At 44.3% G+C, this 25,928-nt stretch overlaps 4 protein-coding genes and 1 non-coding gene across 6 annotated transcripts; 2 read left to right on the top strand and 3 right to left on the bottom strand.

Moving 5' to 3' along the window:
* Positions 1–5,064: 5,064 nt before the first annotated feature.
* LOC4334368 (fasciclin-like arabinogalactan protein 16) lies at positions 5,065–9,399 on the bottom strand. 2 transcript variants are annotated; one of them, XR_003241385.2, is made up of 4 exons: positions 7,924–9,399; positions 7,063–7,178; positions 5,979–6,176; positions 5,065–5,279 (listed from the first exon to the last, which is right to left on the bottom strand). XR_003241385.2 is itself a non-coding variant. In XM_015776920.3 (2 exons), exons 1-2 carry the CDS (start codon positions 9,287–9,289, stop codon positions 7,105–7,107), a joined length of 1,440 nt encoding a protein of 479 aa, XP_015632406.2. In that variant the 5' UTR covers positions 9,290–9,399; the 3' UTR covers positions 6,816–7,104. The 2 variants fall into 2 exon arrangements, 1 of the variants encoding a protein (XP_015632406.2); XM_015776920.3 differs by lacking the exons at positions 5,065–5,279; positions 5,979–6,176 and having other exon boundaries at positions 6,816–7,178.
* Positions 9,400–10,216: 817 nt separating this feature from the next.
* LOC4334369 (E3 ubiquitin-protein ligase RHF2A) lies at positions 10,217–13,875 on the bottom strand. The gene is made up of 9 exons (XM_026024119.2): positions 13,763–13,875; positions 13,314–13,498; positions 13,169–13,215; positions 11,909–11,971; positions 11,736–11,835; positions 11,257–11,624; positions 11,060–11,167; positions 10,630–10,975; positions 10,217–10,504 (listed from the first exon to the last, which is right to left on the bottom strand). The coding sequence occupies exons 2-8, from the start codon at positions 13,443–13,445 to the stop codon at positions 10,675–10,677; spliced, it is 1,119 nt and encodes a 372-aa protein (XP_025879904.2). The 5' UTR covers positions 13,446–13,498; positions 13,763–13,875; the 3' UTR covers positions 10,217–10,504; positions 10,630–10,674.
* Positions 13,876–16,092: 2,217 nt separating this feature from the next.
* Positions 16,093–16,164, top strand: TRNAC-GCA (transfer RNA cysteine (anticodon GCA)). The gene has a single exon. It is a non-coding gene; the product is annotated as a tRNA-Cys (tRNA).
* Positions 16,165–17,228: 1,064 nt separating this feature from the next.
* Positions 17,229–21,818, bottom strand: LOC4334371 (calcium-dependent protein kinase 11-like). The gene is made up of 8 exons (NM_001418752.1): positions 20,867–21,818; positions 19,871–20,014; positions 19,632–19,784; positions 19,423–19,538; positions 19,173–19,340; positions 18,523–18,747; positions 18,320–18,445; positions 17,229–17,830 (listed from the first exon to the last, which is right to left on the bottom strand). The coding sequence occupies exons 1-7, from the start codon at positions 21,666–21,668 to the stop codon at positions 18,323–18,325; spliced, it is 1,731 nt and encodes a 576-aa protein (NP_001405681.1). The 5' UTR covers positions 21,669–21,818; the 3' UTR covers positions 17,229–17,830; positions 18,320–18,322.
* A 2,862-nt stretch (positions 21,819–24,680) lies between these two features.
* LOC136355696 (uncharacterized) lies at positions 24,681–25,184 on the top strand. The gene has a single exon (XM_066308519.1). It carries the CDS (start codon positions 24,681–24,683, stop codon positions 25,182–25,184), a length of 504 nt encoding a protein of 167 aa, XP_066164616.1.
* Positions 25,185–25,928: the final 744 nt, after the last annotated feature.

Consider the following 25,928-nt stretch of genomic DNA (forward strand, 5'->3'; position numbering starts at 1 on the left):
TTCTGGTGGATCTGTGTATGAAGAAGCTACCAAGAGCTGGAGAGTCAGAGAGCTCTTATTCTAAAAACCCTCTTCTCCTTTTCTTTTTTTTTTCTCGTGGGATCTCCTCTCCAGATCATCCCCCCTTCCAGCCTCTCCTCTTAAGTGGGCAAGGTCCTCCTTTTATATCTCAAGGGGATACCACATGCACCACTTCTCCCTCTCTCTCTTTTTGGGTGGGGGCCCATCCTATCTATAGTAAAACTTGGCTTGCCTTCTCTTGGAAGCTGAAACACTGCCTGTTTTTGAGTGTGGCCACGCGTCCTCGTTCGTCTGACCTCGGGGATCACCCTGTCATCCCTTCATAAATGGGCGGAGATTTGCAACGGCTGCTGCCCGAGTGACCCTTCTGATGGGACGGCCCATACCTACGTCCACTCCGCCGGAAGCAGGTGCAACGTGGGAACACGGTTGTCTTCCGGCGACATAACCAGTGTCAGACCGGTCACCTTTGTCCACCACGTGTCAGTTTAGCAATCTGCATGTTCGCCCTTCTTCATACAACGTCTTGCTTATAATGGTTGGGATAAAGCCTGGCATACATCTGACCAGGACCAACGTGCCATCTCCAGGAGCTAGCACGCTGGCTCCGGCTAGGGACGAGTGCCTAGAGACTCTCATCCTGATGGGACGGGGCGAGGCGTGTGTCAGATCGCCTGTTGCCTCCTAACCCGCAATCTGACCGATCTGTGACCGGTCACAGACCGGATAAATGAGCGTGCCATACTGCGCTACATGTGGCGTGACGCGCTCGTCCAAACCGCAATAAATGCGGTTAGGTGAGCCCCGCTATGCTCACCTACCCCATATACGCGGCGCAAAACCCACAAGGGGTCGGGGCGCCTCGGCCCTCGGGGCCGAGACGGGAGCGGTCCGACCCCTCGGGGAGACAAAGAGAAGGGCGGCCGTATCACCCTCGAGCCCGACCCCCCCCCCCCGAGGGGGTTAGGCCACGTGGGTGATCGTGTCTGCCTCAAGTCTCTAAGTCATGATACTCCCGGTCCCATGTCACCGACAATGTGATTTGTAGAATTTTCTAAATCTCTACCGAAAATAGGTGTCATTTGTGTGTCATTTCTTAAAATAGACGTAACTTTCTCATACGAACTCGGAATCAGGCAAATAATATAACCACAAAAATCTACAGAAAAAGTTACATCCGATTCTCCCCCGTTTTGCTGGGTTCGGCGAAATTAAAATATCCAAATTTTTCTTGCAAGATTGTGTTTTCGAGGCGATAAGCTTTTCGACGGAGCTTTGGAAAATTCTACATGCCACATATTTCGTCCGTTTGAGTTTATTTTTTTAGGGTTCGTTCTTGTGGGTTCCTAACTGTGAAAAAAATATCAAAAAAATAAAAGAAAAATAAAAAAAAAGTTGCACATCTCTCTCCTCTACACTAGAGAGGATAGAAGAGAAAAATTCTGCAGGTCACATATTTTATCTATTTGAGTTTGGTTTGTATATCGTTGGTTCTTGTATGCTCCTAATCGTGGAAAAAAAATCAAAAAATAAAAGAAAAATAAAAAAAGTTGCATCTCTAGACTGTTTAAGTAACTTATGGCTATCATTTTCATGTGGTTATATTTTGAGTTAGATTAAGCAATTTCATCTAGTGGTAGAGTGCATTATGTTTAACATGCTGACCGAAGGGTTTTGCTAAAAGAGTTATGGTATAATTTGGTGAAGGTCCAAAATTTGGTATGTTGTTTCCAGACTTTTAGCTAAGTTGAAGGATTTATTACATATTCCATTCGAGTTTAATTTTTTTTTGTGGTTTGCATGTATGTATCGTGATTCTAAGTGTAAAAAAATATCAAAAAAATAAATAAATAAAAAGGGTCAAGATTGGAAACGAGGTGTTGGGGGGGAGCCATGGTGGCGCCTCCCCCTGCCACCTCAGCACCACCCCGCCACGTTGGCAGGAGGACGGTGCCAGAGTGCCTGGCGCCGTTCAGTTAGAGGACGGTGCCAGCCACTCTGGTGCCCTAAAAGAAACCATTTGTAGGATAAATTTTTTTAGAGGTCTATTTTGCGAAATAATTTTTTTAAAAGGACTTAAATGTGAAAAATCCAGGCCGGCGTGCCGGTCTGGGGACCGGACAGTGATGAGTTAAAGCCGGTGAGATCCGCGTGATGGATTCGTACAATCGTACTCGGGTGAAATGGAGTAAATCCTGTGGTGGATACAGGAGTTGAGTACAGGGTACAGGCCTACAGGGTGAGTCCGAAAGGAGAGGTTAAGGAGCTCACTAATGAAAGTGGCCAAGTGCGTCGGTTAGGTCCATATGCCACCGGAACCGGATCGTATACGGATGCACCTAACTCTAAACGGGGTGTTATCGTGTTGGAGAATGGAGTTTTTTTTTTTTTAAGAACTTGGAGAACGGAGTTAATCTTTTATTTCTGAGGTCAAACAGGAGCCGCCATGTGCGTTCGCGATGTAATTAAGACGCACTAACAGCTCCCTCGAGTGCACTCGTGCTTAATACTTGCAGGCTTGCATGCTGCCAGTCAATGCAGAGCATAGTGCGTTCACAGATCCAAATGTTATACTCCCTCCCCTTTCATTTTAATTAACGCTGTGACAATAACACGCTCTACAAGATATACCTTTGACCTTATTTTTTATTATAATATATATAATAAATAAATGCATGTTTACTTTTATTATAGTGTTTTGAAAGACAAATCTATATATGTTTTTCTAGTTTCTTTAAACTATATATTTTTAAAGTTATTGATGGTCAAAATTATAAAAGTTTAACATCAACCTTATCCAAACGTCAATTAATATAGAACCATAGGGATTATTTATCCTGTCAGGTGTATCAACAGGTTAGGTTATGCATAATCAAATGGCCTCCCCCGGAAAATCCATTCGGAGACAGCTATACTAGCATCTCGTGATCTTGCATTGTGTTTACAAAGGACTAATGATATACAGTATCGATCTTCCTTTTTCTTTTCTCCTTTCCAAACATATCTTCTTCTTGGCATTTTTATCGTACAACCCAATTCATGAAAAAGAACACTATCATGGTGAGTTGGATGGTGTATTGTCCCACGGTGGTATGACCATGACTTTCGGTGTTATGCTAACATGTAGCTTCGCAGCATTGATCGTGATTTAATGATAGATCGTTGGATGGTCACCGTCGCCAAATCGTGCTTCAATTCGTCAATGAGCCAACGCCCTGAAAAAAGTAAGACGTACAGATATCACCGTACGGCCGCTTCATTAGCTTTCACACAATCAGATATCATTGTTGCTTTAATCCACTTCTTGAAATCATCGTTTAATTAATACGATCAGCCTCCATTTTTCTCATGTGGTAGTGTCACTTTGTATCACAAGGTATTAGGAGTACATCCAGCAATCGATTATCGGTAGTCACTCACTTTTGGTCGTTTCAATCGTCGGATTTTATTGTGTTAATGTCCGGGCAATAACACGTAAAGTGAGCCGTCCAACTTCTGGTGGATTTGGCCTGACGCGTCGCCTTTTTTTGTATGACGTGGGTTAGTCTCCACGCTAAGCTACCGGACGATCTACAGTTCAACCCTGCAGTTTTTTTTTTTAAGATAATGGAATAAACCCTCCAGATTTATGACAATGTTTTTTCCGATTTCTGATTCCTCCAATAGTTCGACGCTGGTGGGCTCGTTTATCACTTGGGCGGCTATTCTCCTTCCCGTCGTTAATTAAGCTGCATCCGGAAGCACAGCACCGGATGTACGCGCCAGATTGACGTGCATGTTCCCTCTACCTGGCACTTTCACCGGTAGCCTGTAACCCTTTTTACCCCTTTCGTCTACAACGGTAGCTCGTGAGCCATACACGTATACACATACGAATGCCGTGGTGTCAATCACCTTTGAAGCCAAGTTTTCTGTGACATCTCGTCTCCCCCGGCCGGTCGCTGCACCACCGGAGATCCAGTCGTAGGGTTCACCAAACCGTTTTAAGTGTGTTACTATCACTTTATAGTTTGGTGGTTATAGTAAGATTGATATACTGTGATTTTAAAAACTTAAAAAAAATTACTATACATGATAAACCAGCCGGTCCAAAGTACTGACCCCGCCACGAGCACGGCACGGGAAGGAATTCGGAATAACGGAAGAAAGAAAGGCGCCGAGTCGTTTCGTTGCGCGGATGCGCCAGCTGCCGCGTTGATTTCGCGGGGGGCGTCCGCGTGTGGTGCGGGGTCGCGTCGTCCTCGCGCGCGCGCGCGAGCGAGAGACGAGAGAGGGTGGATTCGTCGGTGACTCGGTGTCGGTCGGTGGTTTCGTCCGCTGCGGTTGCCGAGACGGGAGCGAGCGAACACCGTGCGTGCGTGCGTGCGCACCTGGTTCTCGTGAGCAATAAGCTGGCTACGGCCTACGGGCAGCGCACACATGACGCATTCTTGGTTTTGTTGGTTTTTGCTAGCGAGACCACCACCTGCGCTGCGCTGCGGACGCACATGGAGTGGAGTTCACTGGGTTGAGGTTTTGATCTGGGGAGATCATTGTCATGTGAGGGGCTAATCTCCGCGAAATGCTTGATGCCAAAGTTAAAGAATCACGAATCACGCATGGGACAATTCTGAGGAACTCTGATCATCATGAAAGCGAGGGCATTTGGATGGCAGATTTTTCTTTTCAGAATGTTCACGTGCTAGTACTGTTTTTTGTATTGTGGACTACCCCAGCTTGTAGAGACCTTAAATATTTCCAGGGTGTTCAACAGTAAAAAAAGGAGAGGGGAAGAAAATGAAACAAGCATGTCCAGCGCAGGGAAAAGGTAGGTAGATGCAGTACAAGGGATGCACTTCTGTGTGATTACTCACAAACTTATGTGTGATCACTGCGAACTTCCGTGAAAATTTATGTGTCTCATACAGAAACGTATCACTTCTATGCTTGTGATTACTGCGAACTCCTGTGTACATGGCAAATTTCCTCATAGGCCAAATTTGCATATAAGCTTGATTACTCACAAGCATAGGCAAAGCACAACAGGGGTGATAAGTGACGAACTGATGAATGACCGTACCCTTGATTTATAGGGATACCAACAAGAATTTCACAATCGACATTCGTTCTGTTGTGAATGATAACGATTACAATTCGTAACGTCCCGTGATCTGAACGCAAGAGCTTCCAACGACTTTTGAAGCACACAAAGATGATGAAGGCATGAAGCATCGCTGGATATCTCAGGTGCTCCGAACAAGCGGCTTTTCTCTCTGGACCTGACGAAAGTGAAATTGGCGGCGGTTAGAGAAACTTATGAAGGCTGAGTTTAGTTCCAAACTTTTTTTTTCAAACTTTCAACTTTTCCATCACATCAAAACTTTCCTACACACAAACTTCTAACTTTTCCGTCACATCATTTCAATTTCAACCAAACTTCCAATTTTAGCGTGAACTAAACACACCCAAAGGAAAAATGTTTGTTTCATCCTCTACAGGATCGAACACTCCTCTAAAAAGAATTGACTGGACGCCATTACATACATCATCTACCCGTGTAGCATTTTGCCCCAATTCCTGTCTTCAGTCTTCACGGCCAAGAACTACTGTAGGATAACGCAACAATCCCGGACCTCCCCTCCTTACTTCAAAGCTAAGAACTACTGTGGGAAAATACCTTTCATTCCATCTTGTGCGTACTCGTTGTTTTAGACCTGGCATTCTAATGAATGCCCATAAAATGCATATATTCAATGTGAAGGTGCTTTCAGGAGTTGGAGATTACTTCGTTGAAGCTGATAGCTAACAAGATCTCAACACGTCAGAGAAAAGCTACAAATCAGATGGTCCTACTGTATCTTTATTACAGGTGTAGATTGGTTTTCAGAGGTCCTGATTAAAATCGACATACAACGACAGTAAATCTCTTGAAAGGAAAATCATGTAAACATAGTACCATAGGTAGTAGGAAATAGTACCTGTTCATGTTCATTGCTCTATCACCAATTCACCACGTAGAGATGGATCGGTAGCTGTGAGCCTACAATGGCCATCTCTTCTACCATGATGGGAAATTGAGGGTGCGAAGTTCAGCATGGTAGAAGAGATAATGCGCAAGCGGCCAACTGCTGTATAATGCGCTCGCCAAGTTCAGCATCATCAGCTCCTACAGGTACCTGAAATCAGAAGGGAATGCGTCAATAGAACTGCATGGTACAAGGGCTACCTCCAGGGTGCAAACAGGCCACTGCACAAAGTCGCAAAGATTATGAAAATATCAAATGGTAGCAATATAATCGCCAAATCACCAACTGCTGGATGATGAAAAATTATCAGGAGGTTTGAAGCGGTTAGCTTGCATATTCCTCTCTCTTGTTCAGTCTCAGTAGTTCTTGGCTGCATACATTAAAAAAAAACAAAACAAAACGAGAACCACCTAAAGGGTGTGTTTGGATAATGGGAAATGGAGTGTGAGATTGAGATTGGGAAATGAATGAAGGGTTAGGATTAAATGAAAGAGGAAGAATGAATGGTTAGGATTTAAAGATGTCTTTTGGTGAGCGGGAAATCATTTCCATTTCCAATTAGCCAAACATTGCCAAAAGGTACATCAGCTCACTAAGGAGATGCAGAAAAGGTACATCATGTATTCATGTTCTCACACCGATTCATCCGGTGTCTCTACCAAGTAATGCAGGCAAAGACAATCACTAGTCTTTAGATAAGAAAAGGCAAGCATTTACCAGAATCTTCAGAGAAAAACTTACAAGGATTTGCAAAATTATTAAATCCATAAAAGATGCACACACAAATGATGAAGCTTTTAACCCATGGGATGCTGCGATCTTTACTCAAGATTAAGATTCTGTCAGAAACAGTAGCAAGAACAACGAACAAAACAAACCCTCCTATACACAGAAGATTTTGGTGTTCAAGTATGATTTTTTTTCCTGCCGTAAGACACACCTATACACACCTGCTTATATTGCCCACCTGATTTACTACTCATTTTTAAACAAAATAAAACAACCATATGTGGATGGCCCCAGCAGAGTCTATCACCTCTAGACCGTGTTTCAGTATCATGAGATCAATCTTTCCTGTCTACTGGCAGCGTGTGAATTGCGATCGCTGGCCAAGGATGCCAACCATTTGGCATGCTGCTTCTAGCAATTTGCCTGCAGTATTTTAAAAGGAACAAAGTATAAGAATACTATGGAATGGTTAACAAAATGATTTAAGAATATGAGTCTAGGGAGTCAGAAGATTATTGTCATATTACATTTAACAGACACCCTGTCAAAAAGAACAGCAACGGGTGTCAGGAAAATCTTGGCATTTTTGTTGTAGTATGAGATACGACAATGGCTTGAGGTAACTTAAACTCAAATGTAAAACCGTACAAGCAGTAAAAGGGTAAAGCCCAAATAATTTATCTATGCCACAAAGGCACATCCTATGTCACAAAATTGCAGTCACAACTGAAAACATAGGCCATAAATATCCAAAGAACTTATATAAGTTTGTAATCAGCATTGTTGCAATCCTAAAATTGATTAATCAAGAAAAGGAATCACCAAGGGAGCAAGATTCACAATCCATGGTCAGCTAACAATTGCACAAGGAATACTATATGCTTGCTGCTCACTATCATCCAATCTTGTAACGAGCACTCTTGTTCGTTCCCTATAGATTGGACAGCTTTGATTTACCCACTACTGCACTTTACTTGGCTATTCCTAGTATCCAAATCCAGCTTCATCGCCACTATTCGTAGCATCAACATGCATGGACTTAAACAATTTCAGAAAGAACAAAAAAACATCGACTAACCTCCCGAATCTAGGATGTGAACTGTAAATTTCTGAGGAAATTTTTGTACGATTAGGAAATTCAAGTTCAGATCTAAAGACATTGGCTGACCTCTCCGGTGTTTAATCTTGCTGACGCCGGTGATAGCGGGCGCCGTCCTGATCCGGGCGGTGGCCGGCTTCGTCTTCGTCTTCGTCTCAGCCGGCGGGAACAGCACGGCGTCAATGCCCTGCACTGAGATCCTGCCGTCGGCGAAGATGTCCGGGTCGAAGAGATACGCCGAGCCCTCGCCATGGCCAAACTTGACTGAGCCGTCGGCCTCGCGCGCCACCACCTTGTGCGGCAGCCGCAGCGTGTCGTAGCGCACCTTGCCGAACCGCCGCACCGCGTTGTACATGCTCTCCTCGGTCTGGTACTCCGGGATCATGTGGTAGTACAGGATGTTCTCCGGCGAGCCGGGCTCGCTGAGCTGGTCGGCGGTGAGCCGCGCCATGGCCTCGTCGTTGGGCGCGAGCACGGTGAGCGCGTACCCTTCGGAGACGAGCTGGGCTAACTCGGTGGCGAGCGAGGTGAGGTTGACGAAGATGTCGGCGAGCTCGTTGTAGCCGCCGTACTTGAGCAGGGTCTGAATGAAGTCCTTCACCTGGCTGTCGCCGTCGTAGTGGTCACTGGGCTCCGACGCCAGCGCGACGGAGGGATCGGGAACAGTCGCGTCGGAGATCGGGAGCACAGGAGAATCGCCGGGTGGCGCCGGCTTCTTGAGGCGATCCGTCCTCGGATCCACCTCGGGCGCGGCCGTCGGCGGCATGGCGGAGATGTCGGCGAGGCTGCGGCGGCGGTTGAATTCGTCCTGGACGGAGCGCGGCACGAGGAGGCGGTCGATCCCGTGGATGACGCCATCCGTCCTGACCACCGCGTCCGGGCGCGAGACGGCGGCGTGGGCGACGCGCATGCCGCCGCCGCCGTCGGCCGCGGCGAGCTCAACATCCTCGCCGGCGAGCGTCGGGTGGGTGGCCGCGGCGGGCCAGGAACCGGAGGGGAGGCGGGCGGGGAGGACGTGGAAGAGGAGCAGCGACTGGAGCGAGTTGAGATTCCGCGGCTCGAGCAGGAAGCGCTTGAACTCCGGGTCGATGTCCCGCTCCAGCGCCTCGTTCCGCGGCGCGAGGATGGTGACGTTGTGCTCGGCGACGGCGTCCTCCAGCGCCTGGAGCAGCAGGGCCTTCTCCACCAGCTCCGCCATCTCCGTGTAGCGCGAGTCCAGCAACGCCACCAGCACCGAGTTTGACACGATCCCTCCTCCCACGGCGCCGGCGCCGGCAGCTTTGCCCGCACCAGCACGAGCGCCGTTGCCATTACCGTCGATGGCGACGTCGGCTGAGGGCAATGTGGGACGTTCCACCGGCGCCGTCTCCGCGGCCGCACGGGCAACGAGGAGAACGAAGAAGCACACGAGTGCGCCACAAACCGGCGCGCCCATCGCTGCGGCCTGCGGCCACTTCTCTCCTGCGCGAATTGCTTGTGCTGCTGCTACCGCGCCCTCGTCGGCGAGGGATCCTTCTGCGGCACTACTACTCCGGCGATGGACTCGGGGAAGGAGAAGGGAGTAGCAAAGTAAATGGAGTAGTGGAGGTGGGGTTGTCGTGCCAGCGTCGTGCGCCCGCGCCGCCGCGCAGTGCGCACACAAGGTCGGCACGCCGTAAGCGAGGAAAGGCAAGGCCTCGCCGCAGGGATCGCGGGAACGCCGCCGGTTTCGTTTTGGCCCCCGCCATGCCTGCGTTGCCAGCACTCCAGCACAGCACCGACTCGACTCACACTGGGGGCGCCTAGTTTCCCGCAGGAAGAAGACGACGCGTTGTTTGGTTTCCTGCAGAAAACCGTGGGCCGACTCTAGCAAGGCCCTGAGAGAGGCATGCATAGCTGGCTCCAGCCCAAGAATGTGGGCCTCATATGCAGCCCAATGTTTAGCTTGCAGGACAGCTTATGTGCTTAGAATATTGAGCTCACTATTGTTAAGGATTAATCCCTCCGTCCCATGATATAAGGAATTTTGAGTGGATATAACACATCCTAGTACAATAAATCTGAACAGACGACCTGTTCAGATTCATTATATTAGGATGTGTCACATCCATCCAAAATCCCTTGTATTATGGGATGGAGTATCTACTAAATTCTGAGAATAAATTTAGTATTTTAAAAACAAACTTAACAAATATCTTAGAACAATTAGTCTAAACAATACAGTAGAAATGGAATTTTGAGAAAATGTATTTTTTGAAGAGTGGAGCAAATAACTGAAAGTTTTCTGATATCAGAAATTACCCCAGCAAAGTTGTATCAGATAAACTAAGGGTGAGATTATGAGTGTGAAGATTGAGTACTCACAAGTCAAGCGACGAACTGATGACTCATGACGCCCTTGGTGCACTACATTTATAGGGATATCAACAAGAATTTCACAACCGACATTCTTTATGTTGCAATTTACAGCGATTATGATTTCATAACAACCTTGCATATATATTACACAAGGTAAAAAAATGTAAAGGTTCATCCGCAAGCACAAGTCTTATGTCCCGCGATCTGGATGCAAATGCTTCAGCGAACTTCCTGAAGCACACAGACCTACCAAAGATCATGAAGCATCGCTGGATCTCAGGTGGCTCCGAACAAACGGCGTTTCTCTCTGGACCTGATCCAAGTGAATTTGACAGCGGTTTCAGAAACTACTAAAGGAAAATGTTTCTTGTGACATTTTGCCACCCCAAAACCTTAAAAATTTTAAAGCTTTCTCGTGCACAAGAAGAGCATATATACCTGTCTTCACAGTGTATCCAATTCTTCAACGAACATGGAGTGGGCTCATTGAGAGCCAGATCCTGACGCACAAGTCGTGGAAGAAGTTTCATTTACAACAGCAGCATGGTTGGGGGATACCGTCCTTTGATTATTTGCGTCTGAAGGAGAGCAAGCACTAGCTGCAGGAACAGCAGATGGTCCAGTATCGTCCTTTGTTTCTAGCCGTTCCATCATGCGAGATACCGCAGCAATCCCAGCGTTGACCTCCCTCCTTACTTCAGTGCCAAGACCTGATATAGTGTTACTCCGAGAAAACCATCTTTCCTTCCATCCACGCGTACTCTTTGTTATAGAATCTTTATACCTGGCATTGTAAAGAATGCCCACAAGTAAGACACTGATGCATACGTTCAATGTGTAAGGCATTTTCAGGAGTTTGAGATATTACTTCATCGAAGCTGACTGTAGGCGAGATCTCAGCGTGTCAGAGAATGACTGCAAATCAGATGGTCCTGCTGTATCTTGATTGACAGGTGCAGATTGATTTTCAGATGTCCTGATTAACATCAAGATACAAAGAGAGTAAACCTCTTGAATTTGGATAGGAATAGCATGCAAATATATACCGTAAGTTGTAGGAAATACCTGCTCATTGCTCTCTCATCATGCAGAGATGGATTTGAAGCACCCTGGTCAGAATGACCCACGTATAGCTGCGAACCACCACTCATATGTCCTTGGTCTACAGCAGCAAGAGCAGCAAAAGGATGAGCAGAACCTAAGTCAGAAGATTGTTCATGGTCTTCATCTTGGCCTGAACTTGCATGCAGGGAGCCACCAGGAATAGCCTCATTCCTTGAAAACACCACGATTTGTGGGCGGCTATGAGATCCAGATCGGCTACGATGTCCATCTCTTCTACCATGTCTGTGTGACCTACGCATTGCAGCAGCAGCAGCCAAGTGTTGTATAATGCGCTCCTCAAGTTCAGCATCATCAGCTCCTACAGGGACCTGAAATCAGAAAACGGTACATCAATATAGTTGTATGAATTAAGCCTACCTCCAGGGTGCAAAGAGGAATCATCGCAAATATCCAAATGATAGCAATAAAACGTGCTGCACCTCAAAATCACCCAATACTGGATGGTGAAAAACAGCGGCAGTGTTCAAACGGTTAGCTCGAATGTTCCTCTCTTGCTCAACAGCCTCAAGTAGTTCTTGGCTGCACAGTTCAAATATAAAATGAGAACCACTAAATTGGTTCACTAGGGAGATACACAGGATGCAAGTTCTACCTCATAGGATCCTTCATGCTGATAGGCTGCCAACACATGGGACACTGAGAGCTTCTCTGGCACCTAGATATCAAACAGTGAGAAGCACACATCAAAAATTAATATTGTCGAGGACAGTACAGTATTTTGACAAATTTTCACTACATATCGATTGGATATTGACTTTATATACAGCATTATCCTTGATCACATGAGCTCACCCTCAAAATCGTTCGTATTCATAAAAAGAAAGCATGAGAATATATTATATCCTCCATTTCAGATTGATCGCACATAAATTATTTTTTTGTACATCTCTAGTATCTGCAAGCTCGTATAGAATAAATATTTAGAATATGTCCCCATCAGTCCATAATAGACACCAGAAGGGCAACGATAGTTTTATGAGCATACTGCAGAAGAACTGCACGCTCACAACTACTACGACAAAGCTATCGTTCTAGACTGCTTGCACAGATGAAGGAAATCTTCCAGCTGGGCAGCTCAGAAGCCTTACAACCCCTGCCCCACCTGATGGAGGCTGGTATTGCTGAAATAATGAAAGTCTGTGGATCATATGCTCCTTAATGGCTTATTGAGTCTCATATGCTGGAGAATTTCTGTATGGTTATTCACTGCTTAAAGTGCAGGTGATCATCATTAACCTTCATATACAAGTCGATCATGGTTGAAGAGCATTGCGATGCCTAACACATGATCTGTTTCTGGAATGTAAGATCCCATTTTCGTCTTATAAATCATGTGGTAGTTCCACTTTACTGACAGCATTTCAGCACGACAACAAGCATAGATTCAAATAGTGTAAGCAGATAATCACCATCACCTTAAAAACAAATATTTTTTGCAACCCTAGCAAATTAGATGTAGTTCCCACAGCACAGTTAAATTGAACCATCGATGTGTAGTCACAATTGCCAGACAAACACTAACTTCCTTTATCACCTTGCAGCTAAAAGCACGGCCGTTTATTTTACTTTATCTAGGTGGAAAAGAAGATACAGAAACAAAACAAACAATCAGGGATTGCATCATATAAAACTGAGGTACACAAGCAAACTAGTCATGGTGATATCGGATAGTTTGCTTTGTGGAAACAAGAGCAACCTTAAATTTAGAATAAATTATGCAATATGCATGATTCAATTACCGTAATTTACATCTATATCGATTGCAATGCATCACCAGCTCCACAAAGAAGTACAGAAAAAGAAAAATACCACACAACAATATCGTTCCAATAGGCCAGAAAGGAAACATTACCATTCAAGAATGCACTGCAGATGGTACTCATGCTTGCAACTCGTCACCTGCAAGAGAAAACGCCAACATCCACACCAAGAAAACAAATGAGCGACTCGATCACAATCATATCGAATCCAAAATTTTCGCCTCGGCGGATGCAGACCGTGGAGGGGTCGTTGTCGCAGAAGGCCTCGAGGCAGATGCTGCAGGCGTCGTCGCAGGCGTCCTGCACACCTCCCTCCACGAACGCCGCCGCGGAGGACAGCTTGCTCTCCATCTTCACCTTCTCATCCATCTCCGTACAGCCCAACCGATTCGATTAGCCCTTCCCGCGCAAGATTCCTACGCCTGATGACCAAAGAAAAAACGAATTCTATGAGCAAAAAATTCCACGGATTAAGCCAAACCAAGCCAATCAACGATCGAAACAGGAGTCTCTTGCTCAATAATCCCCCCATCCACGATACGAAATCCACCGAAATGACCATAAACACACCACGAAATCGCCCCGCCCCCATGTCCCCAATCCAACCAAAACGATACGGATAAATCAAAAGAAAAACACCAAAAAAAACTATCCAGAAAGGAAAGGCGGATGGATTGCGAGGCTACCTTATCCCGATTGCTCAAGGGGAATTTCAGGATTCGGCCGGATTAATCAGCGAACTCCCCGCGGAATTGTTCCGCCTCGGCGGCGAAGGCGAGACGACGACGACGACGACGACGAGGGGAGGAGGAGACGGAGTCGGGAAGGCTTTCTCTTAATAAAAAAAAATACAGATAAAAGAAAATCCTAAATAAAAATCCCCCCTCCCGCTCTCTCCCTTCCCCTCACGCCAATGACGGGTGGGGCCGGAGAGCGGTGGGTCCCCCTTATCTAGTGAGGCTATTGCGGGGGTGTGGGGGCATTGGCGCGTTGCTAAAATCGACCGGCGCGCGTAGGGGGAGGGGGAGTGGGTGCGCACGAAACGTCCCACTGCGGCGTGGGCCCCACTCGCGATTTCGGGGGCCCACCTGCGAGTGAGACGTGCATTTCGGGGCCCCTCCCCTCGCCTCGGGTTCCGAGATATTATTTTTAGACCCGCATTTCGGTCAAGGGTGCGATAAATGCGTGTGTAAGAGCAAGTTCAATAATATAGTCAATTACTAGCTCCAATTTATCTATAGTCAATCTAATAGCTTATTCATACAATATTTACATACTACACTATTAATATTTGGTCCCACATGTCATAAACATATTGTGTCTTAGAGTCTATGCTACAGCTGGCTACAAATCTGTAGCCCGCTGCTCTTCTCTCTCCTTATTTATCTCCTTAAAATATGTTTACAGCTGGCTTATAGCCTACTATTGTACCTGCTCTATGGGCCTCCAATGGCTGATCGTCTCGTCTCAAAGAAAGTACGGTGTCGTCCAAACGTCTGACCAAGAATTGGCGTTCAAGATCAAACAGGGGTTGATGAGCAGAGTGGTTGGAAAACTTTGCGATAAGTTTTACTTTTCCGGTTCGATCCGTTCATGTACACAAAGTGGCCCACGTCTATAATTGTATTTTAAATTAATAAAAAATAGTGAGAATTGTGAGATCATTAATATATCATTGTTGTTTTTCTTTCATTTAAGCGTGTGTTAAGAAAAGTATTCAAGTGATACATGTGTGATATTGTGTACTTCTTCCGTCCAAAAAAAATGAATGATATGACATTGTAATGCAACGTATCTGAACAAAGGTACGTCCAAATTCGTAGTATTAGAATATGTCAAATCCAGTATTATATTGATTTTTTATGGGACTGAGAGAGAAAATATGCCCATCTTCAGTTTGATAAAAGAAAACGATGATGGCTAGAGCTCTTAAAAAATACTACTACCAAAACATGATTGGGTACGAGTAAATGTGGTGAGCATGATTAATCTATGACATACTACTAATTGTTGATTAAAATATACTCTCTCTTTTTTTAGTTAGTGTTACATGTCACATGTTATACTGGATTTATTTATTCGAGAATAGAGAGAGTGAGTGTTATTTATGACGAGAACAATATTTGTGTTTTATTTTTACGGAGTAGCGTATCTACTACTTCAAAGACTTAGTACAGTTAGTACAATTATGTGATACATCTACTTTGCATCAACACTTATATAAAGTTACAGACAATAGTCATAAATTGTGGTTAGTGCCTCTAATCACAAAAGGTTAAATGTAGTGCGTATTTGTCGACGGAAGCTGAAATCACTATAAAGTGCGAACTCATTTTTACGATGTTATGCCTACCAGACACAAATGCCTTCGTACAACAAACACATGCTTCATCCAATTGATTTGGAAAGCTTGAGCGCCGGGAGAATGTAAGTCCTATACATGACTAATCATCTAGAATAGGGTCTTGAACCTCGGACTGCCTGACGACGAGAGGGTGGCAAAACAATATACATTGTCCTCTCTGACGTAAAGAAAACGAAACAACCCTCTATCTCCTGGTGGGAAGCTATAGAAAATGTACAAGCTTGGTGGAAAAACCTTACAAACATGACATGTGTGCCAAAGTAGGGATTGCGCTCCCTAATCCTTCTCGTCGTCTGGGAGATACAGAAGAAGTGGAACCAACGAATTTTTGAGCACAACGAGAGCATGACAATCACCCTCCTAGCAAAAATTAAGGAAGAAGCCAAAATTTAACCCTAGGAGGAGCTAAACCACAGTTAATTCCTAAGAGCGTATAATCTGTAAAGACGGGCTTTTCCCTTCTTTTTTTTTTTCGTTACCAGGGGTGTATTTTTTTCCTCTCTATCTAACGAAAGATAAAGCACAATCTCACGCTGTCTCCTTTTAAAAAACACTTTCTTTACGCTGTTCATTGGCTGTAGCGGGTAGAATTCGCAAGGAATATGAATTAAATTTGGTTATAAATGAACGTACTTTTGTAATCACAACAAAGGGTCCATAGCTCAGTGGTAGAGCAATTGACTGCAGATCAATAGGTCACCGGTTCGAACCCGGTTGGGCCCTTATTTATTTATTTTTTTAAAAAACTGAATTGGGTTGCTATTTAAGACCGAATATAATTTATTTGAATTGGATAACTGTTTTTGAAGACCGAATTATTCATTTCATTTTAAAAAAACTGAATTGGATTACTGTTTTTGAAGACTGAATTATTTATTTCATTTTTAAAACTGAAATGGATTATTGTTTTTGAAGACCGAATTGGATTAATACTGCTACATAATTTCACATTTTTAAAATTTGTTGGAAAAACAACTGAATTGGATTATTGTTTTTGAAGACCGAAATGGATTAGTACTCCTACATTATTTCACATTTTTTAAAAACATTTGAAAATTGAATTGGATCAATACTCCTGCTTTAATTTTACCAATGCTTTTGAGTTGACTCCTACAATCATTTATCGGTGACCCTTTTGAGTGGTCAGGAAACATCTTTTGAGTTTTGATACATGATCCTGAAAAGGATGCCTCTTGATTTTATTTTTTTTTGACGTAAAGGTAAAAAGCCTTTGAGTTTTCACTTTTCATACATAAAATATGATCCTAAAAAATAATTTTGTTTTTTCTTCCTTTTGCACAATTGCCTTTATTTATCTTTAAAATAGCGAGATATGTAACGAAAGGAATCACATAACCTTCCAACAGAAGGAGCTTTCAGCTACCTCCCTTTTATCCAAGATCAAGGAAGAGGCCAAAACTTGGGCCTTAGCAGGAGGCGAGAAGTGTTAATAGCTGGCTTTTTTTAGTTAGCTCGGACCAAAGGTCCTAGCTATTTTTTTTCCTTTCGCTTTATAAAGTTCTCATTCTCTATTCAATGAAATTGGCGCTCGTCGATTCATTAAAAAAAAATAGCGAGACAAAACTGTAAGAAGGTATCAGCGCTACGCACCATCCACCAAATCCACCACTCGGTTTCACCACACAAATAGTCTTTTTGGATGCTTGGTTGCTTTTAACTTCCCTGTCAATGTCGTGAAAAATTCAGCACCAGCCGGCGGCGGCGGTGGCAGCAACAGTAAACGGCCGGCACGCCGCCGGCACAAGACGCAGCCGGCAACATGAAACTTCAAACAATCGTCATCATCAAGATCAATTAATTTGGTCTCTTCCATTCTTCTTACATACACCAATAGACCGGACAAAATTAACGGAGAAGATTCGTTTCATTGGTCAGACCTATAGTACAAAGCCTATTCTTACACGCATGACAACAGCTAAAACTGCTAACCAATTAAACAAGAAGAATAAAATGTAACAAATTAACTGGAATTCTACTCAGGAACGCTGATGCCTTCCTGTCGCTGTGGTCTTCAGACTTCAGGTTGGGAAAGGAGCAGCAAGAAACGAACCTTGCCTGCTCTCATGTGCTTTCCCTACTTACAAATGCATATACAAAGAAGATGAGCTACAGCGTATTTTGCCAATGAAGATGGGCTACAAAGATGGACTCCATACTTAATGGAGGCAAGTCAAAAATTGCTGCATTGTTCGGTCTATTGACAGTTAACTGTGAGATTGAAGCCTAGGAAATGTTGATGCTCAGGCATGTGGTAGCTTTGCTTGAGAGATCCAAAACTTAGCTTGCGGTGCGATGGTAGTTTGACATCGTGATATTCTGATGTTGGGTTATAGCCATTGTCTGAAATGGCAACTTCACTTAGCAGCACCTATAAAGAAACCAGAACAACCAGTGAGTTTACACTATCTTAATGAGCGTGTTCAATCAGTTACCCTGATGAGAATGACCAAAGTTCTAACAGAAGATCGTGGTGATTTTTCTCATTCAGAGCATGCATGATCCAAATCAGGAGTTACTTTAAACTGCATTACATAAGTACTGCAAATGTTTTTTTTTTTACTAGCTACTACAAATGTTTTAGTTTAGAAGAAGCGCAAAAGTTTGTTTTCAGGCCTATTTCACAAAATTTGAAGTTTTGGGCTACTGCAGATGGTACTCTATAGAGGAAATTCTTATTTTAAATTCACAATTACCGTCATAAGTAGTTCGTTGCCCAATTTTTATCATAAGATAAATGATTATAGACTGAAACAAATAATCCTGGTTCCAAGTAAGGCAACCGAAATCATACACTTTTGAAAGAATATCTAATATTGTCAAAGGATAGGAAAGAAAAGGTAGAGAAAACAACAATTACCTTTTACCGAAGTTTTAGCGCTTCCCCGAGGCCAAAGTTTCCGGTACTATGCTGACCCATTTTACCCATTGCATTATTTCCCTTCTGCATCATTTCGACAAACTCATTGTAGTCGATCCGTCCATCCTGCACAAATGATAGTCAAATGAGACAAAATTGTTGTTTGTCAATTTATCATGAAATACTTAGCATTTTCTACTCACATTGTCCTGATCAATGTCTCCAATAATATCCTCAATACGGGTATCACCTATACCGAATTCCTCACATGCCTTTTGAAGCTCATCTTGAGTAATGTAACCGCTGCCATCTTTATCAAAGTATGAGAAAGCTGCAAACAGCTTATCCTCCTTCTCTACTTTGTTTATATGCAAAGTTGCAGCAATGAATTCTCCATAATCAATTGTTCCGCTGTTGTCAATATCTGCCTGACATATTCAAGAAAAGGAGCTTCATTTGAGAAACAATCCAAAAGTCCAGTGGATATTCATCATAAATGTAAAGCGACACTGATATCCAAACTTCCCAGAATGTTCCGCATTTAGGAAACAGTTAATCCTCCTCACTACAAGCTATTTTCACTCAACAAAATTACCATATATTACAAATGCTGATAAAAATTCAACATGAAGCAAGCTCACGTTTCAAAAAAGAAGTGTATGCCAGTACTTTCGTGGTCAACACTTTACAACCAAGAAAAGGAGCCGGTGGGTACTTGTAAAAATTGATTAAAAAAACTTAATAAAATGGAAATTTGTTTGCAAGATACAATTACAGATCAGAACAAAATCTTGTTTACTAATTTCAGTATAAATGATGAATAGATGCGCAGAAACCTTCTTAGAATACTTACTGCCTCCATTAGAGCATCAATTTCCGAGTCCATCAAATTAGCACCAACTCTCTGCAAGCCTGTTTTTAGTTCTTCCAGTGTAATATGACCGCTGTTGTCAGTGTCTAGCATTTTGAACATCTCTTTTAATCCTGCAATTTCTTCTTCTGATAAACTCTCAGCAATAACCTGCAGTCACATACCAGTTCATATTAAAACATCAACATGAAAGCAGCCTATATATTACTAATTAGAAAAATATGCTGCTCACCCTAAGCGCCATTTTCTTTAGTTTGTTCATTGCAGAAAATTGTTTTAACCGACTCAAGACAGCGGAATCAAGAGGCTTGTCAGGAGCAACTCCATCAACACAGACCCAAGGATGACCTAGAAAATAATTGGATAAATTTGGTTGGAAGTAAAACTAGATGACTAGCAACAAATTATTTACAAATCATTGCATACTTCCAAACTACTCACATAGGGCTTCATGGGCAGTCAATCTCTTTTTTGGATCACGAATAAGCATTTTTCTGACCAAATCCTTTGCGCTCTCTGAGATATTAGGCCAAGGCTCAGATGAGAAGTCCAGATCACCTTTCAAAACTTGTTCAAATATCCCTTGCTCACTTTCTGCTCCAGAAGCCAATTTATCAATTGCATTAGTATTGCAAATATTACAAGGAAAATATATTTCACTAAAATACATATGATCTCACCATCCCAAAATGGAGGAACCCCACTCAACAAAATGTAGATTATCACACCAGCACTCCAGACGTCAACCTCACGACCATAATGTTTCATAAGAACCTCAGGTGCAACATAGTACGGGCTTCCAACAACATCCGTAAATGTCTCACCTGTCAAAGCATTTTTTTTTCCAATTAATATGACACATGAAGAATGGTATTTATAATTACATGTGCGGCATATACAGGATTATGTCAAACACATAGTACCTCCCATGCTTGGTTGTCTATAGCTACTTTAAGACTGTCATTTTGGGCCAACATATAGACGGTTCTGTTTCATATTTTATATAGCTAGGAGTTTGTGTAAGCGGAGCTAGAAATATAAACCTGTGGGGTCAATTACTAATAGCTTGTATTTAAGAGATGTCAATTTTCTAACTTTTTTGGATTTATACATGAAAATCAGGGGTATTTTTTAAAAAGCTGTGAGGTCAGCTGTCCCCACAGCTTGTACATACATCCGCCAGTTCACATATAGCTGTGGAGAAAATTTGACTTAAATATCCAGGTGTAAGCTCTCAACTTCACGTATATATGCTCATGAGTATTAGTTGGCACCTAAAAAATTAAGTTCTGGAGCAATTTTTATGAGCAAACCACAATGACATGGTCTACCTACAATCAACGTCAACAATCAGTAAGATATACTCTAATTGGCACCAGATTGTTTAGGACTTAGCATCGAGACTATAACAAATGTGTGCAATGAGGTGCACAACAAGATTAACCCATGGAAATGGAACTAATCCCCACAGCCATCTCAAAGTATAAATACATTTTTTAAAAAATCTTCTGATTAGATTAATCATAGCACCAATGCTAATGCTATCATCACATATACAGTCTCCCATTTTGCAGTCACCACAAATGCTCACATTATTATTAAAGTCTGAAACTAAAGTATATATTTTTGCAGAAAATTGCATTGTTAAGAGTCCCAGAAGGGGGAGGGCGCCATACCTGGCTTGAAGAAGATGGAGAGGCCGAAATCGATGGCCTTGAGAGGCGAATCCTCCTTCTGGTGGATGAAGAGGAAATTCTCCGGCTTGAGATCCCTGTGCATCACGCCGAGGGAGTGGCACGCCTCGATGACGCCGACGATCACCCGCGCGAGCTGCGCCGCGGCCTTCTCGGAGTAATGCCCCCTCTGGATGATCCTGTCGAACAGCTCCCCGCCGGCGCAGAGCTCCATGACGAGCTGCACCGCGACGGCGTCCTCGTAGGCCCCGACGATGGAGACGACGTTGGCGTGGCCCGCGAGGTGGTGCATGATCTGGATCTCGCGGCGCACGTCCTCGACGTCCTCCTGCGTGAGCAGCTTCCTCTTGGCGATGGACTTGCAGGCGAACTCCCGACCTGTGGCCTTCTCGACGCAGAGGTAGGTGGTGCCGAACTGCCCCTGCCCTAGCTTCTTCCCGATCGTGTATAGATCCTTGAGGCGGGCGGTGTTGACGTCGCGCTTGAGGACGGAATCGGCGAGCAGCCCGGCGCTCTGGACGCGCTTGACCTTGGGCGCCGCCTTGTTCGCCGGCTGCTCCGCGGCGGAGGTGGGGGTCGACGGGTCGGTGGAGCGGGAGGAGTGGTGGGAGGAGTGCTCCGATGGGGGGATTGTGACGGGCTCGGGCGCCTGGTCGGACGGCGCGGAGGAGGGCGGCGGGAGGGCGGGGGGAGCCGCGTCGGCGGGCCTGGGTCGCCAGAGGGCGACGTTGGCGAAGAACCCGTTCTGGCCGGCGGCGCTGGGGCCGACGCAGTTGTTGCCCATCGCCGGCGGGATGCCCCTACCCTACGCGGACGACGGCGGCGGCGGCTGCGGCTGCGGCGGCGGTGGCATTGGAGACGGGCGGTGGAGGGGCGGCGCGCGACGAGGCCGGCGGGCGCTTGGTTGGTTGGGTGGATCGGAGGAAGACAGAGAGGAGAGCGAGGAAGGACCTTCCTGGGACCAAATGAGGTGGGCCCCCTGGAACGGACCCTCTATCACTGACGTGTGGGCCATCCTCCCGTGTGGGGCAACTTGTCAGTGGGTGATGAGGGATAGCGGTGAGGCGACGGCGCGGGATGCGGATCGGGTTTCTGCGCGCCAAATCGGACGGTCTGGATCGCCCGGTTTACTTGTGCAGGCCCGAATTTGGAATGCCTTTGTGTATTACTTTGGGCTTTGGCCCATTTACATAGGACTTCCATAGTTCCCTTCCATTGGAGCATGAGATTGTTTGGTTTCAATGCAAAACTTTATCGATTTTGCTATATCTCACTCGAAAGATTTCTTCTTATCTCTCACTTGATTTTCTCACTCAAATTTACAGTGTGTTTTCTTGTAAATTATAGTGTAATTTATGAAATTTACAGTGTAACTTTTGTAAGTTACAGTGTAATTTTTGAATCTTTGCATGTAAGTTTTGAAATATATATTAGATTTGGTTTTTTTCTTGAAGATATGGTAATTTAGTGTCCATTATGGTGTTTTTTAGTTGCTTTTTTGCATTTTACTGTGCCCATTAGATTTTAATCTAAAGATTAAAAATCTGTGTGATATGATCATAAAAATCTTTCGAAAGATGCATAGGTACTCCCAAACTTTATTACTAGATTTTTTTATTACGCAGAAAATATATGCGCACACATATGTTTGTGTCCACCACTCCACCCCCCTAACACAACCGAAGAGTGAAGTACCTTGATGTCACTAGATTCCTATGAAGTATCGTGTGTGCACAATATTTATGGGCTTTTCTGTTAGAGGAACTTTTGGGTTGCGTTTTCTCCTTTGAATCCAAAGCTCCATAAACTTTTTTTTTTCAGATTATGAGAAGTTGTGATTGTAGAATAAAAAATAAACTAGGAAAGAAAAATTGGTTTTTACAACTTCTCCATATTCTCACCAGTTGAATTCCTACCCATGTTTCTCGTAATCTAAAGCTCCTCCAAACAAAAATCATGCACTCACAACTCCACTCTCTACATTAACATTCTGGATGAGATTATTGGGCCTGTTTGGCAATTGGCACAGGAGCTCCAGCTCCACCTCTTCTGTAACTGAAGCTCAGCCAAACAGTTTCATCTCTACCTAAAATAAGAGCGGAGTTAGGTAGAGTGCTCTTACAAAATAAACTAAAGAGTTGAAGCTGAATTTAGACTTTAGACAGTTCCGCAACTCCACTCTAGACTCAACTCCTGAAACTAAATTTAGAAGTTGGAGCTCTACCACAAACATGCTAGGAGTAGTGTTGCTCTACCATGCATGTTTCTTCACAGCCGACGAGTGTAGCAATCCTACGCGGTACACAAAGCCTTTCACGAGAAACCGTAGTGACACGCAAAATTCTTGTGTTCAAAACGGTGGTTGCATTGCAGGGTCAAAGGCTCATGCGTCATGGCGACCACGATGCCTGCTTAAACAAATCCGTGAATCGTCAACTTAGTTTTAACCCCGAGTAGAATTCAACTGCTTTGATTTTGATTTTGACGGTGCAATCAGATCCCGAGTACTGTACTACTGTATGCATCCCTCGTTTATAGGGGCGCCGTATTTCATTTGGCCGCGTAATCAATGCGTTTCCTACTCTGAAAGTCTGAATTTCTCAAGGACTGAAAACGAACAGAGGCATTTCTACTCGTCAGTTGACCTGCTCCTTCAACTTCAAACAGGCCTGGTAAAATGGTACTAGTAGTACATGGTGTTCTCGATCTTCCAGTTAATTAATTAAGAAACATCAAAATTCATGTTACATGATGTCACTAATTAAGAAACTTAAACGGTCTTACTGGTACATATATATGGATATCGGATGTCATGATCTTCTCGACCTCCCGATTAATTAAGAGACGATACGTCGACGGTGGACTCAACTGTGCCGTGGAAATATATGCAGTCCCATAGTCGAATTCTGCTCGGATTGAAGTCGTACGTAATTAAGCCCTTGAATTTTGTCAAATTGAGTGGTTAGTTAGGACAAGCAGCTAGCCAAATCGATCAACAGGACGCCTTTTTCAGCTTCATATCCCAAGTGGGATTGCAATTGGGGTTCTAGGTTAAATTTCCAAGTAAACGATCAATCAAAGGACGTGCAGAGAATTCAGAGTCTTAGCTAGGGATTCTTGTGGTCGGCTTGGGTTCTTTCTGAAGAACTGTCAGAGATTGAAGATAAAATTAAACCAGAGCTATATCTGAACACTCGATTAAAAGTTCATTCTTGTCCCGTTCAAACAATGGAGAAAAGTTCATTCTTGTCGCTGCAAACTTGCAACCCCACAGCTTGAGATTACCACATTACGCATCAGACAAAAGTGTTTGACATCGTAGTAAAGTATAGCTAGGTAGGTTTGGCGTTTGAACGCCTTGACTGATCAACTGTGGACGCGAGCTGATAATCCATACCGATTTGGTCAACGTTGGGCTGCAGCCGAAAGTAATACTAGTTATCATCAAGCCAATAAGTGAAAACTATCGCTAACCACTTCTAACCTACCTTGGCTTGCCTTCCAAATGGAAGTGTGTAACGCGTCTGACTTTTTCGCTAGCTAACTAATAATCGTAATCGATCGAAAAAAAAAGTCAGCAGTCATGAATCTGCCGTACTTGACCGACGACTTTTGACATTGTATTGCTACTATATCCATGTCTTTGCTACTAGTAGCATGTGAAAGTGTTTGCTACTCTCTATCTATAAAAGCATTGTGCAAAGTGCAATCCATTATAGTTGTCAAAGCATTGCAACTTTACAAGAAGCTACTCTTTACTCGTAGCGAGTTGAGCAAGGAGAGCTAGGTAGCTGCCATGACCATGACAGTGGCCATGCCGTCGTCGTCGTCGTCGAGGAGAGGTGGGCTGCGAGGGCCGAGGCCGCTGCCGCTGAAGGTGTCGTCGTCGTCGTCGAGGGGGTCGTCGCCGTCGTCGTCGGCGTCAAAGGGGGCATCCAAGAAGTCGGCGGCGGCGCCGGTGATCGTGTACGAGCACACGCCCAAGGTGGTGCACGCGCGGCCGCAGGAGTTCATGACCGTCGTGCAGCGGCTGACGGGCAAGCCACCGGCGGCGCCGCCGGTGATGATGCCGGCGTACGACGCGCCGGCGATGGTCGAGCAGGGCGCGGCGGCAGCATGCGGCGCCGGCGGCGACCCGCTGCTCCTCACCCTCGGCCAGCGCCAGGCCGCGGCGTCGGCGCCGGCGCAGCCTCCGGCGGTGCCGTCGCCGATGATGGCCGCCGGCATGCTGCTGTCGCCGGGCTTCGTCTTCTCCCCGAACACCATGCAGTCCATCCAGGAGCTCAGCCCCTTGTTCTAAATCAAACCGTGAGTTCACGTAGAATTCATCTAGAATGTACGATGGTATAATTGTATAGTGCACAGCTCACAGCAGATTAAACTGAAGGGAGAGTGTAAGCCAGTTAATTATCCGTGCTGTTCGTGCAAAATTTTGCAAGCGAAATTGAAATTTTGCACGCACAGCGGTTTGCATGGTGGTACAAAGCTTTGTAAATTTTCATCATTCTGTATAAGCAGTAGAGCACTTGTAAATTTCTGTTACCATGCATGGGAGCTTCCTGATACAAGTTCATATATAGGGCTGTTTAGATCCCTGACAAAATTTTTTACCCTGTCATATAAAATGTTTGTACACATGCATGGAGTATTAAATATAAACGAAAAAAATAACTAGTTACACATATTGCGTGTAAATTGCGAGACGGATATTTTGAGCCTAATTGCTCCATGATTTGACAATGTGGTGCTACAATAAATATTTGTTAATGACATATTAATTAGGCTTAATAAATTCGTCTCACAATTTACAGGCGAAATCTCTAATTTGTTTTATTTTTAGTCTACGTTTAATACTTCAAATGTGTATCCGTATATCCGATGTGACACGCCAAAAAATCTAAACACAACCATAGTATGTAGACAGTGTATAATAAATTTCATATATGCCCCTAACATTTACCAATTTATCATTCACCGCCTGCTGTCTAACTGACATGTGGGGCCCTGCGAAATTTTCAGTGGCAAACAAGTAAAATACAGTGTT

This window comes from Oryza sativa, chromosome 3 (assembly GCF_034140825.1).
Source record: "Oryza sativa Japonica Group chromosome 3, ASM3414082v1".
In the NCBI taxonomy this organism is placed as follows: domain Eukaryota; kingdom Viridiplantae; phylum Streptophyta; class Magnoliopsida; order Poales; family Poaceae; genus Oryza; species Oryza sativa.